General features: G+C 42.0%; 1 protein-coding gene across 1 annotated transcript in view; it reads right to left on the reverse strand.

Moving 5' to 3' along the window:
- Nucleotides 1–16871, reverse strand: part of HUNK (hormonally up-regulated Neu-associated kinase) — an 87083-nt gene that overhangs the window by 35864 nt on the left and 34348 nt on the right. Inside the window, exon 3 of the mRNA XM_019524992.1 lies at nt 965–1020. Coding sequence (XP_019380537.1) covers nt 965–1020 — 56 coding nt within the window. The remainder of the gene's footprint in view (nt 1–964; nt 1021–16871) is intronic.

Raw genomic sequence — 16871 nt, forward strand, 5'->3', positions numbered from 1 at the left:
GTTTTTCCAGTTACCTAATTAATTATGAAGCAATGACTAGAAGTCATGGCTATTTTTCAAGATACTGAAATCCCTAAGTGGGTTTTGTATATTTTAAAATTCATTAACAGTCCTTTCTTGTTTGCTCAGAGATGCATATATCTGACAGATGACTTTCCTTTTGACCTGAATTTAGTTAACATTTTTCATCACCTATGAGGTGATGAAATCTTTTCTCAAGGAAAGAATGAAAAAAAAAAAAGAATATGGCTTTTACGTCTGCAACCAGAGATACTGCTGCTAGCAAATGTGTAGGCATGGAAATAAATATAAACAGATGTTCTTTTATAAGGGGCATATTTCCCTTCCAATGCCCACATTAACATTTACGGGAGCTACACACAGGAAGTGAGAGACTATACCCATAGATGATTAATCTAAAAGTGTGTGCAGGACATGAATGAATTGGGAACTGCATGCAACTGATACCCAAATACAATCAAGTGTCTATTGTTGGTTTCAATTTCTTTTTAATCAAGCTTCTGAACCAATTTCTCATCTGCTTTTGGAAGTGAGGTTACAGAATAAAAACAGATGACCAATTTTGTCCAGCTGCTACAAGCGTCTTTGGTGGCGGAATGCAGCCTTCAATAAATATGAAAATTACCAATGTTTAAAAAAACACCTGGGGGCAGGGGGGAGGGGTTTGCCTGCAATCCATCACACTACAAAGCTCCTGTTGATTTCAGTAGGATCTTTTTTGGTGTATGGGATACATGATCTGGTCCTTAATTTATTAAATCTGAATTCACAGGAACATTTTCACAAGGTGCTTTCAGCAACAGTTTGGATGATATATGTACTCTCCCAGCTCGTCGCTATAGTACCAATCTGAGCTGTCACACAGAGGTTTATGCAGCCTCAAAATTCCTTTTACACAACTATTCAGATTTTAGTGATTGGAATTGCCAAAATTCTTTCATACCAATAAGCTTGATATTGTTGTCTTCATCTAGTAACAGATTTTCTATCTTCAAGTCTCTGAAAGAGAGAAAATATTTTGAGTGAATATCCAAATGATGAAGCAACTTTAGCTCATCCTTAACAGTTTCAACACAAGATTCATATATAGCAATGTATATACCATGCAAACAGCAAACATGGTTCTATAATTGAAATAGAGTTGGGCTTTCTACTTACACCATAAATTCCATCATATAAAGAATACAATAAAAGGTAGCACTTATTCTTAAGGAACTAAGTGGCTTTTCTGAGAACTTTCAGGTACATTTCTGAATTGGTTCGTAAGTAAAAATTAATTTTAAAACAAATCCTTTAAGAGATGTAGCTCTGAGTGATTCAGTGAGACAGCTGCTCTAGCCCTGAATGAATGATCCTAATAGCACAGCAGTGCAAATTCTTCCAACTTCTCATACAGTTGAAAGTTCACAGAAAGCTTATACAACAGCTGCATTTAAAGTATTTTGCTTCCTAAGTCAAAGTTCCTTCTTCAGAGGTGGTTGCAGAATGAATGTTCTAAAGAAGATGCAATTAAGAATTGTCCATTGCTGCCCTGTTCTGTTGTTTTCAATGGGACTGATATCAGGCTATTCTCAGGGAGCAGATTTCAAAAGACTTTTTAAATGTGGTAAATATGGTATCATTATCTCCATCTCACAGATGAGGAGATTGAGGCCAAACAGTTGAAGTGACTTAGACATGGTCACCCAGCAGACTAGCAGCATAGTTAACAAAGAAGACAACCTAAGTTTTCTGCATCCCACTGTCACATGCCTTTTCTCAGCCCACTGACTTTAATCAGGCTCAAGTGGATGGAGGTGCTGGATCAGGCAAATTTTGGGAAATGGAGCAGAAAATGAAAGCAGTCCTGTCTACATAATAGCCCCTACTTTGAAATGCACTTTATTGCATGATTAACTCAATGCATTTTGCCTTTAAACTAAGGATTTTCCCCCTAAAACAGGCTCTATATAGGATATGGATGTGTAGGCAAATACCCTGGAGGTGAAGGTGCCACAAACATTACCAAAAAAGAGGGAAAAAAAATAAGACTCACAGCTTAATGCGCTGTTGCAGATTACAAAAAAGAGGTTGCTGCAAAGCTTGCCTGAAATTTGTAAAAACGGCTTGAGACTTTGTTACCAGAATATCCCTCCATACCTACTGTAATGAGATAACAGAGCTCTAACAATTACGCTTCTACACTGGTAGGGGCCAACCTTTTTGGCTGCCAGGCAGGCCACAAATTAGCCCTGCACCCTCCCCAAGTGCCATACTGGTCAGCTTCCTCTGTCTGATCTGCTGTTCTGCTTCCTGTCCTGTGTTCCTTGCCTGATCTGCTGCTCTCCTTTCTGCTTTGTCTGCCATTGGGCTGCCTGTCTCCTTTCTATTCTGTCATGTGCCACTGCCCATGCTGCAAAAGAGGCCACCCCTGCTCTAGCAAATGCTATATTTTATGGATCCTCCTTAACACCCCATATCTCTAGCATAGAGTGGTGAGAAGGGCCATCATAATACATTTTGGGGACAGTCATGGTAATAGAACTGCAAGCTTTAAATATGAGAAATCACTGAGTTTTGCCTACATAAGGAGAAAGGAGCCTTGGGAGAGGAGGTCCCTATTATAAGCAGAGATTTTCCATACTGCAAAAAAAAAAAAAAAAAAAAAAAAATCCAATGTAATTTCACAAAAATGCATTTGTAAAATGACAAGCCATCTTCCAAAAGAATTATCTTCTAAGATACATTATTTTATTTTTTATCTTTTCGATTTTGAAATGAACATGAGAAGGGAACGATTGACATGTAGACTGTTTCCACTTTCCTGACTTTGGTCAGAAGGACATTTTTTAAAATGAACAAATGTTTTTACAATTTCTAAAGAAATCACCACAATTAGTAATACTAATAGATTTTTCCTTTCTTCATTATTAAAAAAAGCAACAACCCAGAAACAAGGAACTAATATAAAATCCACCCTAAAAAGAGTATCTTAAAAAAATCCCCAAAACCCCTCAAATACTTTTCTGTATTTGTACATTCTTTCCCAGGATCTTCGAAGTGCTTCTTCCTTAAATCAAAGGTTTTCTAATTATATAGTTATGTTTAACACTGAGTAGCGAAGACACACCACTACAAATTCTCCTTGAGGGAAGTAGTCCAGCGCAGCTCATAAAGTACAGGACTGGAAGACAGGGGATCTAGATTATATTCCCAACTCTGACTGTGACTTCCTGTGTTACCTTGGGGAAATAAGGAAAGTTAAAACAGACAGCTAATTCTGGATATCTAACATGAGACATGTGGGTTGATTTAATATTTGTCCATGTTGTGCAGAAACCAAGCCTACAAAGAACCCACTCACTCACTCTTCCTGGTCCGAGAAGGAATAATATCTAACAGCTCTGCAAAGAAACTATGTTTTGGTCCAACCAGCTACATATAAAAACACTTAAAACGAAACTCTCTTCTCCAAATCTCCACCTCAGCATGCTCCTTTATCTCATTTGTTACAGGACTCTACAGAATCATCTTGTAACTTTCCAGGGGAGCTAGAATTAATCTGGCCAAATTCTGTTATACAGTAACCACTAATGCCAGCAAATTACCTAGCATTACCGTGCATGCTTTGCCAGATGGGTTCTGATCATCTCTCACTAAACAACCATACCCTCAAAAAAGGCTTAGTTACCTACATCCCAGGCAGGTCTATACGTGCATTAATGCACCGTAATAATGGCACATTATGTTTAGTAATGGCAGTACTGCGCAGTAGTGCTAGCACATGTCTTTTAAGTGACACTAACGTGTTTTCACCATGACATGCTAATGGGCAGTAGAATAAGTCTACTGTGCTTTTAGTGTCTCATGTAGATGCACCCTTTAAATCTGTTGCTTGTAGAAACAGACAGAGGTTGCCATGTGATTAATCTAGGCCCAGGATTTTTACAGAAGTTAAGTGCTACAGGAAAAAAAAATTATGCAAGACCCTGGTATGAAACTAATGGAATAAAATGGAGTTTCAAGTAATAAAGTGAACTGTCCTATACTAGACAATATTACATCTCTAAATGGGGGAGAAGACATGGTTTGGAAGTTAAAAAGAAATTGTAGTATTAAGATGAACTACTAGCTAGAGGTAAGATTTAAATAGAAAGAAGAGAGAACTGATAGATGAAACTAAAGCTGGGGAAAAAAAAATATCAGTGGAAAGCAGGCAAAACGCCTACATAAAGAATAAGAAAAGCCACACAGGCAATTAGAATAATGAGATAAATGAGTGATAGCAGAGAAAAGCTAAAAATAAATACAACTAAAGAGATTTAAAAGACATAAAAGTTTAAGAAAAACAAAAACAGATAAAAAGTAAAAGTCATTTTAAAAGTATCAGAGAGAAAAAAAATAAGGTAGCTAAAAATAGACACACTGTACAATAGAGTGCAATCAGACCTGGTTAATCCATGATGTTTACCCATATGTCTTCTTTCTCAACAAATTTACCGGTAAATGGTAACTGATCTAGTAGTCCATATGTACCACTAATTTGTCATTCTGAAGTTCTTTTTAAAAATGTGACACTGTGAACAAGGTCAGCATATTTTTACTTACCTGATGAACAGCTGAGTGCTTGACAACAGTATCTAATTCCTTTATTCCTAACAGCATTCTGTTTATTTTTAAACATTCTTTGAAGAAATCAAAGGAAAAAATTATAAAAAAGGAAAACCAAAAAACTCAAACCAAACCAAGCACAGAACCCCCTACACAATTTTACTTTCAGGGCCGTGGATTCTTGTGTGCATGAGACCAGAAAAATGCCCTCTGTGTACTCTCACCTTGTTTAAGACAAAGTAAATTATATTATATGCATCATATATGCATTTAGCTTCTGTGTCCAATAGAATAGGAGTGTAAACACTCTTTTGGACATCAATATAGCATGCTGGGATAGGGGACATATTTGATGACTATATTAAAAGGAATAGCTTCAACATTAAAATTCAATGGTCAGTAAAGTAATATATTCCACTTTACTCCAAAAGATTACTTATATTTTGAAGGGATAGGTTTTATGAAATAACGTTCCATTTTAGATTATTACAAATACATTTTTAAAATCCAGTTAAGTGTTTGCATTTGACTCAGGACAACAGGCAGGCCTGTTTCAGCTGCTTCCAGTTCTTTTTAAGGTTACTGGGTTAATAACATTTGCCAAACTCAGGTTCACAATTCTACACACAAGTCACTGATCAAAAAACTACACTTCATTAACTTATAAAGATACCTGTGAAAACATTTAAACTCACATCAAGTTTTGCATTACTTCTTTTCTGTGAACTGATTCCCAACTGACTTAAGATACCTAATTCTTCTGTAAAGCATAGCATGGACATTCCACAAATGTTTGTTCCAAGATCCAAATGTCTGCAGCATCCCGCAAGCTGACCTCTTGGCAGTTAGCATAATTAACAAGATGTAGAGAACTTGTATAGACAAGACCTAAAATGCAACTATTATCCTGTTAACCTGAAGTTATAATATTTATGACTTTTCAAAAGTTAATAAGCTTTTGGGTTCAGGAACCATCTTCTATCCTGTTTCATAATATCTAGCATAATGGGGTTCATGATCCAGATGGAGCCCCCTATCCAGAAGTTTCAAGTAAGGTAGGAAAACTAGGTCATACTGTTTGACCTCTAAAATTCAAGTATCTACCCTGTTTCAAATTATGTTAAGTCAGTGTGATAACATTATAGGAATCAAGGTAAGGGTCCATAATTTTCAGTTCTTTCTCCACAGCTACTATACAGTTTGGGCCCTGACCTTCAGCTAGGGTGGATAAAAATCAACAACTACATTTTTTTTAATCAGATTTTTAAAATTTAAATTGGATATTTGTTGTTAAGATGCTTTAAAAAACCCTATATAAAGGTAGTCTTAATTTAAGATATGTCAAAGCTCAAAGATATCATAATGGAATAGGGATTATGATGTCTAATTATATACTATTTGAGACAATATATTCATATAACATTTTTAAAATTTTTTTAAAAATAAATCATAACAGGTCATGGGGTTCTTATGGGGTTCCCAGAGGCTCCTTTATAGATTAGTGAAGATCAAAGAAAACCACTCTACCCAATGGGACTCAGTGCTCAGTCTAGAATATCCCATTAAGCATCTCTGCGATGCTTAGTTTCAGTTCTCAAACTGTGGATTTGTGTCTCCAGAGATAACATCCTTGTTAACAGCAGTATACAGAGATGAGAGATAACAGACCTGATTACCTACACATCAGACGTCTGTCTCTCTCTGTACCCAGAATCAAGCCCTTACCTTTCTCTAAAGGTGCAAATCTTCAAGAAGTTCAATGAATAAAGGATATCAAACAACACAAATGCACTTTTTGTAGAAAACAATGATGAAATTGAGGCTTCCTGACCAGTAATTTAACAGATTCACAGAAGTTTAGGGCTGGAAGGGATTGTGTGAGATCATTGGGTCCAGCCCCAACTGATCCGGGCAGGAAAGACTGCTGGGGTCAAATAACCCCAGCAAGGTGTGTGTCCAGTCTCCTTTTGAAGAGCTCCAGGGTAGGATCCCACTGGGATCCCCGACAGACCCAGGGGAGGCGCTGCCAGGACCAGGGTCAGTGAGGACCTAGTTAGGGAACTTCTGGTGGGACTAGACATGTTCAAATCAGCAGGTCCTGATGATCTCCACCCCAGGGTGCTGAGGGAATTAGCTGAGGTCATTGTGGGACCCTGGCACGGCTTTACGAGCACTCGTGGTGCTCTGGTGAGGTGGCGGAGGACTGGAAAAGGGCCAATGTGGTCCCCATTTCAAAAAAGGGAAGAAGGAGGACCCAGGAAACTATAGGCCCATTAGTCTTACCTCAGTCCTGGGGAAGCTCTTTGAGAAAATTAACCAGGAGCACATCTGTGAAGAACCAGCAGGGGAGATCATTCTTAGGGGCAATCAACATGGGTTCATTTGAGGCAGGTCCTGTCAGACCAACCTGGTGGGCTTCTACGACCAGGTCACAAAATCCTTAGACGCAGGTGTCACAGTGAACGTAGTCTTTCTGGACTTTAGGAAGGCCTTCAACACTGTCTCTCACCCCATTCTCATTAAAAAATTAAGCAACTGTGGCGTCGATGCCTACACAGTCAGATGGGTCACAAATTGGCTGGAGGGCCACACCCAGAGAGTGGTGGTGGACAGGTCTTTTTCAACCTGGAGGGATGAGGGCAGTGGGGTCCCCCAGTGCTCAGTCCTCAGGCCTGCACTGTTCAACATCTTCATCAGCAACTTGGACGAGGGAGTGAAAAGCACCTTGTTCAAATTCGCGGATGACACTAAGACGTGGGGAGAAGTGGGCATGCTGGAGGAGATGGAAAGACTGCAACTAGATCTAGACAGGTTACAGGGGTGGGTGGATGAGAACAGGATGGGTTTCAATACTGACAAGTGCAAGGTACTGCACCTGGAGGGGAAGAACCAGCAGCATACCTACAGGCTGGGGAACTCCCTTCTAGTCAGCAGAGGCAGAAAAGGATCTTGGTGTCATTACTGATTCCAAAATGAACATGGGCCGCCAACGTGAGGATGTGGTCAGGAAGGCCAACCGCACCTTGTCATGCATCCACAGATACATCACAAGCAGGTCCAAGGAGGTGATCCTTCCCCTCTTTGTGACACTGGTCATGCTGCAGTTGGAGTACTGCATCCAGTTCTGGGTGCCGCACTTCAGGAGGGATGTGGACAACATGGAGAGGGTCCAGAGGAGGGCCACTCGCATGATCAGGGGGCAGCAAGGCAGGCCCCACGAGCAGAGGCTACAGGACCTGAACCTGTTCAGCCTCACACAAGAGAAGAAGGCTGAGAGGGGATCTGGTGGCCATCTACAAACTGGCCAAGGGGAACCAGCAGGCTATAGGAGAGTCCCTGTTCCCCCAAGCACTACCAGGAGTAACGAGAAATTACGGCCATAAGTTGACTGAGAGTAGATTCAGGCTAGATATCAGGAGGCACTACTTCACTGTCAGGGCGGCTAGGATTTGGAACCAACTTCCAAGCAAAGTGGTGCTTGCTCCTACCCTGGGGGTCTTCAGAAGGAGGCTAGATAATGACCTAGCCAGGGTCGTTTGACCCCAGCATCCTTTCCTACCCATGGCAGGGGGTGGACTTGATGATCTGCTCAGGTCTCTTCTGACTGTACCAACTATGAAACCATCCCCGCTGGGAGTCTACTCCAGAGTCTTATCATACAAACTGATTTAAATCAAATCCACCCTGCCTTCAGCACCACAAGACAAGACTGTATTGCTGTACTACCACACCAGCTGAAGTCCCTCCCAAAAACAAACAGTAACAGAAAGCATAAGGGGTATAATTCTACTCAGCTACAAAGAGGCTGCTCAGTGAGATCAGAGTTATATAACCAAGGGAAAAACTTAGCTTACTCATAGTAAGCATCACTTTCAGAAAGCCACCCCAGCTCACAGTGAGGCTGCATGTTCACAAGCTGGATAGAAGGCAGTGGACTTTCTCCTGACTAACACCATGCTGAACTAGGTCTACTGAGTGCACGTAGCTTATTTCTTTTTTTAACCTCAGTTGCTGAAAAAGCAACAGCAAATTGACTGTTTTCAAAACATCTAGCTTTTTATCTACTGGCAAGTGCACTTCAGTTCCAATTAGGTAGGTATGCCTTTCCCGCTGAGTATGCAGTGTGTCTAAGATAGCAGGAAAAAAAAGCACAGCCTCACTACATTGTCTTCTGGAAAATATCCCACCTTAGCTCCAGCATTGGTGTTAAAGTTAACGCTGAGGAGGTAGCTGCCAGCATTGTTACTACAGACCCGCTCTGAGCAGGATTAGATAACGTGCTTACGGCTCCAGGCAGTCTCTGGCATTTGAGTTATGCTGTACCTGTGAAGTCACCAGTGGAAGAACACTTTCAGAAAGGGAGCCACACCATGCATGGGGCCCTTTCCTATAATGCAGAATGCTTACAGACTAAAATTAGTGAATGAGTAAATCAGTGGCTTGGTAGTGATGGAGCTGACACTCTAGGTGCATCTACGTGAGATGCTTAATGCACAGAAGCCTAATTCTATTGCCCATTAGCGTGGCAGGAAAAGCCCGTGTTAATGCGCAGCAGATTTAGTCTAATGTACAGTAATGTCACTAAAGAAACGTTCGTCTATTCTAACGTGCAGTAGCACCAATTACAGCACATTAAGGTAATACCTGTCATTACAGGTGCTAAACTAAATACACTGTTACTGCGGAACATTAACGAACATGTAGACGCGCCCTCTGAGGCTTTAACTCCTTTTGTTTTGACCACAGCCCCTTTTTAAGGCTGGTTTGGGCTCACCCCTTTTTAAGGCTGGTTTGGGCTCACCCTGGAGCATACTGCATTGTCCACTACTGTAACGAAGTGCCTGTATTATCTTTTGTTCTGTCAGCTCTGTGTAGCCCGTACTTCAATTATTTTGCATTAAAATCTATATCTGAATTATTATTTCAACTAAGAGAGTTCAAGTGAACTCATTGTAACTGAGAAGCCCATGTAGCCATATTCACAAAAGAGCAAGAAAGCATTATCCTATTCTCATGGTGCTGTTTTCCAAAAAGCCAAACAAAAACAAAAACAAAAACAAAAAACCATGTGTTGAATTGACTGACCAGCAGAGCATTTTTTTAAACTGTTGAATTATGCAACAGAGTCAAACTGTGATACAGGAGCAGTCACATTTACATCATATCAACCCTGAAGTCAGTGGTACTAACCAGTGGCAAAGCTAAGCCTGGGTGTGCATAATAGCTAGAAGCAGATCAAGGGAATGTGTGTGCAGGGTGGTCAGAGAAGGTCCATGAGCATCCCGATGAAATATGCACAGCAGTAGCGTAACTAAAGGCAGGCGACTAGGGCATTAGCCCCAGGGCGCCCAGTAAAAGGGGGCACTGGAATGGAAGCAGGGGGGCTCAAACCTCTCTCTGGCCAGCCAGAGCACAGCAGAGTCAAGACTGCCCTCATCTGCCTCCTGCCTCTCCTATCCCATGGGAGACATGAAGAGGCACATCAGGTGCTGCCACCAAGAGTCAGGTGAATACTTCTCCATCCCTGCAGTCACTGCCACATCCAGGTCTTACCATATAGAACTGCAGCAGAGGAGGATTAACTTGGCCGTGGGCAGCAACACTCTGTCCTGCAGCAACAGTATCCTGTTCCCACCATGTGCAGCAGAGGCTCAAGTCATTCCAGTGCACAAGCCCTACCAGGTATCAGCACTACCCTGGGCAGCAGACTCTACCAATTATACCCCTAATATACAGCATAGCCTTTACTGCAGGAATGCTTTTCTTTTTGGTGGGGGAAAGGACATGGGGAAGTAGCCAAGACCCCCAACCTCTTTCTGTACCTGCCATGAATCTTTGCAGATTCAAGGGGCAGTTCAGGGTTGCCACGTGACTTGTGACTCTGTCACATCTCACATTTTTGGGATGTCCTTTAAAGGGGCAGAGGGAAATCTCAGCCCTCATTTTTCCTTCTAAATAAGTAAGTTTCTAGCACTCAACACTTGAACAGCTTGAAAAAAAAAAAATTAAAGAAACCAGAAGTAAAACCTATTTTTAAAAATGTAGTATCCATTAAAATACTAAAAACTCATTTTTTAAACCAGTCAAATCAACCACTGATTTTTAGTACTGCTAGTTATTATGATCTAAGAATACTGGCTGTGAGCATAGGCTAATCTTCATTAGAATAATCCAAAAAAATAGCCTGCATTTACCATATTTACTTACATTTTTTTCTTAAAAAAGAATTCCTCATCTTGGATTTGAGTACAAGCAGGGGACCAGCAGCTGCTGTGGCTCCAACTCTGGCCTCTGATCTAGGGTCAGAGTTGTAGTCGCTGCCCACTCCTGCCACCTGTCCTCCACAGCCATTGCTCCTCCCACCTGCCTTCTGCAGCTACCTGCTTTCACACTGTCCCTGCTGTCACAGTTTATCTTGTTGTGGCTCTCGTTCTAGCCCTGCTTCAGCCTGGGACATGGAGCACATGCAGTCTCCAGCCCCCACCAAGCCACACAACAGTGGTGGCAGCAGCAGTCTCACCCTGGGACCAGAGCTGGAACTGCTGGCAGTGCCGCACAGCCAGGTGGGGGCCAGATGGATTGTGTGCTGCATGTCCTGGGCCAGAGCTGTGACAAAGTAAGCAGCAGCAGGGAGAGCAGGCAGTATGGGTGTCCAAGCTGAGGGCCAGGTGGCAGAGGGTGTGGCAGGTGCAGAGATCCCACCTCAGGAACACAGCTGGGTATTCGTATCCCTCCGCTGTTTCCACCACATGAGGTGGGCCAGTAGGGGGTGCTCCTGCATTGAGCCACCCACCTCCCTGCGCCCGACCACCTTCCAGGCTCCGAATGCCTCCCTAGGGGCACCTTATGTCCGGCCGACCCCTCTCCCAGAGCACACTCGCTAGTCTGGGGGTAACGTGCCGCCACCACCCCAAGAATGGACTGTCTTGTGGCCCTGTGTCCTTGGGGTAACACAGGCCTAAAGTCCCACGGGTACTCAACCCAGTACAGGCACTTGGGGTACTTCCCCAAGTCCGGCGGCAAAAAGGAAAGTCTCCCTTAGTCCGCAGACCTAAGGGGTCTCTTAGGCATAATTTAGACCCACCCCTCAATAAGTCTCCCACACCAGTCAAAAAGGAGAACTTTATTGATTACAGGGGGTAGGGTAAACTAGGGTACAGGATAGAGCAATATCTAGAAATCCTAAAGAGCAAACAGTCTGGCTGTGGTAGCCTTTTGATTACGCATCTGTGATACCTCCAGCTAAATATCTAATCAGATTGAGTAGCTTACTCACAAGCATCTTCCAAAGGCAGGTGAAGTTTCCCTTTGGAGGCAGGCGGTTCCTAGCTCGTGAGTTTGGGGGGAGAGAGCCAGTTTCAGATGTTAAGGCCTCTCTGTCCCCTGCCTGGCTGCTGCGTCACCTCATGGCCGGAGAGGAGAGACCGCCTCCTTCCCCGTCCTAACTTATATAGCCCCTGTGACCTCATTCACCTGGGCCAGCGGAGGTCAGCCCCAGTTGGCTGTCAGCCAACCAATCTGAAATGCATCACCTGTTACCGGGCAGATTCCAGCTCCCCAGGTAGAAACCCCTTACCCAGGTAAGTGATGCAAGTCACGTAGGCAGAGGGAGCAGGTTTCCCCCCTCCCTCAGGAATGCAGCCAGCTCCAGTTCCCTAAAGAGACAGGCTGAGGGTGTGGTCCCCTGTGTGCTGGGCCCATCCTAATTGAATGGTCACAGCACAGAGATTTAAATCACAGTGTCACAGGGCAGAGATTTTTGGGGAGAAACCAAGGTGGCTTTCTGCCACAGAGGAAACAGGCGTTGGGGGACACAGGGTGGTGAGGGAGCTGTTGGGAGGAGAGGCAGGTGGCAAGGGGACAGGAGAGGGGTAGATGCCAGAAGGCACAGGCACTGTAGGGGGAAGAGGCAGATGTTGGGGCACACAGTCACTGGGGGGCACGTAGCAGAGGAGACAAGTGGTGGTGGAGACAGGTAGCAGAGGGCAAGTGGCAGGGGTTAGGCCACTGGAGTCCCCTGCCATCTGGCCCCCTAGCACTGCTTGCCCTGAAGCAGCAAGGAAGGAGGGGTGCACAGAGATGAATGTAAGACAACCCTCCAATAATTAGATTCTGTACGTAAAAAAATTATAACAAATATTACAAGTTTTCCACGTATAGAGCCTGGTTGGGGGGGGGTTGGAATGGGGGGGGTCATCTCAAATTCAAAGTCGTCTTGGATTTGGGTAAATAAGGCATGCCTGTGAACATGCTGCTATTGTTCCCTATTTTTGAAAATACGTTACCCTCTTGTTATATTTTGGTTTAGTATTTAGATTTAGGGCCCATTTTTTTAAACCCATACTTAAGCCATTGGTTCCACTGACAGAAGTGGGACTTTTTAACTAAGCAAGGGCTGTCAGCTCAACCTTTTGGTTTGGTAGCTTTTACAATAGGTTTATAAACATTCAATACCACTGCGGGTGTCACATTGCAAGCTCAAACTTCTTTTGTATCTTGCATTTTTAAAAAATTTTTCCTGATGGGGAAGAAAGGGAGTTGATGCTTCTGCTGAAAAACAGTGCTTTGTTATCAGTAGGCAACTGCAAAGCAGTGGTGGCAGTGGATGTCTTCCATTACATTCTTTATCGTAAAATCTGAAAGAAAAAAAACCAATTCACCTCCATTTTCTAGTTACAAGAAGAGCAGCAGGTGACATGAGATTATGCAGATTTGTGGCAGTGGAAATGCTAATGCGTATTTCAAAGAGGCCACTTTTGTTACTAAAATAATATTAAATGGGCCCAATTCTACTAGTAACAATACCCATGAAATCAATGTGGTTGCATAAGGGAAAGAGGTATTTGTTCCACTATCTTTATAAAGTAATGCTTCATTTGCGTAAGACATTGTACTCCTACAGATAATGCCTAATGATAACTTTGAAATGTATCATAAAATAGAAAGACAACCAGCTTTGCACTTCAAAAGGAGACTTTCTTCTTTAGTGCAAAGATCTGGCATAAATATTGCACCAGTAGCTAGACATCTGCATTTAAAATTAATAGGATGGAAGTTACCAAAGCTAACACATCAAGCAATGGGTGTCAAGGCTCAAAACCTATGATGTTCTAAATGACTGAATCATATGACATTACTGTTCTCAGCGTGGATTTTTGGGGGGAAGTGGGGGTATGGGAAAATATAGACATGCCATTCCAAATCTTACATATATGTCTCATTTTCTAAACTGCTGATCATTTTTTTTAATTACAAAATGGTAGCAGAAGATATGAATATATTTCTATGAAGAAAAAAGATAGGGGAAAAAAAGAGAGCAAACTGAAAGCTATCTTTGCTACAAATACATTATTAAATTCTTTTCTTTGACATTTTGACAGTAATTGCACTGAATGGGATTGAATTTTGTTAAAATTACTTTAAAAGGGTTGTTGAGAATTTCCTGTGGGATGCAACTGCAAGCACCAAGGCTTTCACTTCATTTTCTTTGTTGTCCTTACTCTCCCAAGGGGCTTAACGTTCATCCTGTTTTTTGACAGCATGAAGGTCTATGTAAACACCCTCTGAAAAGAGAAAGCTTCACCAGATACTGCCATTTGGTTCTGTTTTGTTCTGTCAGAGGGAAAAATAAATATTCCTACCTGATTCATATTTGAGCTTGTTACTTATATAAATGTTAACAACCAAGCAGCTGAGCTCCTCTGATAGTAAGATTGCACAAACAACGCACAAACGGTTACACAAGATTTTATTTAGAGTATTTATTATCTGTGTTCTTAAAGTGGCCACAAAGTTTGGAGTGCTGGCTGCTCTTAAGAGGTGTGTTCTTTGCACTCAAGAGTTTACAATCCACAATTCTTCAGTCAGCATTGATAGGATAATGCTCAAGGGAAGCATCTGTTTGTAGCTTGAAAGGTAGACACACAAGAAATCATCTTACCTCTAGTAAGATGAGGTTTATTGAAGTTCCCAAATTATAAACTTTTTGCCTGACATGGGAATCAAACCACACAGAAAACTTGCACAGAGCAATGCATAATGCTTGAGGACACTGCACTGCAAGATGCCTCCAGGACCAGAAACAATATAGCCATGTCCAAATGACACCACCGACAGGTTAGTACAGGGATAGGCTAATTCTCGCTGCCACTCAACATCGTTAATTAGACTGCTTGCAGCACTTTGAGGATGTAACTCCCCTCTTTCTGGTGCCAGAGGAAGCCTATGTGGGTGGCACGGTGTGCTCGAGGATACTACTACTAGACCTGGCAAGCTTACTTTGTAGGCATGACCTTAAACGACACAGTTCTTTTGTGTCCTAGGTCCCATGTCTTGTCTGAGATCTGAGTGATTTCCTGCCATGGTAAGGTTTAACCATAGATTAAGAAGCTGGTTGAATTAAACTATTTCCTGAGTGTTAACAAATTTCAGGTTAATGTTTCAAATGCATTGTTTGGTTAATTTTTTTTTTCCATCCAAGTTACAGAACAGCCCAAATCTTTTGTGTATATGTTAAATAATTTTCCTAATAAATCTGGTGTCTTTCTGGAACAAAACTGGCAATAAATGATTTATGTTCATGAAATAGCCAGCCCCATTCAAAAGGATAAACAATCAGAAGAAACAGTTCTGAAAGGGACACCAATAGTGTCAGCTCCCAGTATAGTCAAGTAGCTGTGCTTTGCTTATCATCAGGGAATGTGAACACCCACAGATTGCCAAATAGATTTGAGTGCTGTTATTTTTAAAGACATTTCAAAAATAACAACAATAACAACAACAGAACATTGTCATCAGATTCAGGGTGAGAATGAATCAGACTTCTGCACTGATATACTGTTTTTTTGTTAATGATTGAGCAGTCTATTTTTGGAGCCAGAAGCCCAACAAGCTGAAGGCCAGCCCCAAAGGTAGTTATTAGTCTCTCGCTCCCCCACACACTTTTGCACAAATAGAAAAGATCATACAGCCATTCTGATTATGCTTCTTGTGTTTTGTCTTGTATCTTCATATTGCTCTGCATCACATTGCAATGAAAGTCTACATACTGAATGGTCAAGCCTCTAGAGAAAATATTTCTCACTATGCTGCCTTTGTTCCTGTCAAATTTTACCAGTTTAGTTGAATTAGATCTGCTCACTACTAGGATGGAAGACTTCCAAGGAAAAACTTTGTGCAGCGTAGTAATGCATCTCCTGCTGGGAAAGGATTAACCTAATGTCCTGGGGCCAGATAGTGCCCGGAGGTCTCAGCATGTCCACACATGAATTTCAACCCTCTACCTACGATTCCTGGACCCTATGGAGAGTCCAAGCAATTAAGAAGATACAGGAGGGACAGGAAGATGCAGAGGACTAACAAACTGCATACCCTCCTCCTTCCTGTCCATAGAACCTGTGTGGAGAGTTGATATGAAATGCTGATTTCTAACCAACTAAGAGGATGGTTAAGCACTGGTTAACCTAGAGAAGTTGCAGAGTCTCTATCCTTGGAAGTTTTTAAGAAGAAGTTAGACAAACATTTGGCTGGGATGGTTTTAAACAAGTATGCTCCTGCCTTGAGCAGGGAGCTGGACAAGATGACCCCTTGAGGTCTTTTCCAGCTCTTTTTTTTTCTCTGACCCAATACTAAGATGAGCCAAATCCTGATCAGGTCTTGACCTCCTCAGTCTCCTGTGCAAATCACCAAGATTGGCAAGTGCAGAACTTCACAGGATTTGGCCTGTGATAATTAACCAGACAGTTTCAGTATGAGTACTGACTTCAGCCTATTCTTGAGCATTTCCCCTAGCTCCTTGGAAACGTATAAATCAAGTGGCTGTTCATACCAATTTTGCCCATCATCCCCACACCACCATTATACCATGATTTACTTCCTTCCTTTCTAACAGTATGTGAAATTAATTGTTCTTTTTTTAAAAATAAATTTACTTTCTTCCTTCTCCAAGATCCAGTATCCCTGATGAAGGGAACAGGATTAATAATTTAACTGCTGCTAGAGAACCAGTTGTAGTAAGTAGTACATTTTCTCACACTTATTTATATAATGGGATTGCTAGAAGCCCCCTCCAAAAGCAGCCAATTAGCTAAATTATGGGTGGGGTGGGGGAGCATTCAAGGAAAGAAAAGGTAACAAACAATTGGTGCAACATGTTGTTGAGTGTAAACATGCACAGAGGAGTTCTGAAGCCAGGTGACCGTGAACTATGGTTCCTGTTAAGCTCTGTGTGGTGATACATTAGGGCTTATGAAGGTGTAGCT

Source organism: Gavialis gangeticus, unplaced genomic scaffold (genome assembly GCF_001723915.1).
Source record: "Gavialis gangeticus isolate Ggan-Ray unplaced genomic scaffold, GavGan_comp1, whole genome shotgun sequence".
Classification (NCBI taxonomy): Eukaryota; Metazoa; Chordata; order Crocodylia; family Gavialidae; genus Gavialis; species Gavialis gangeticus.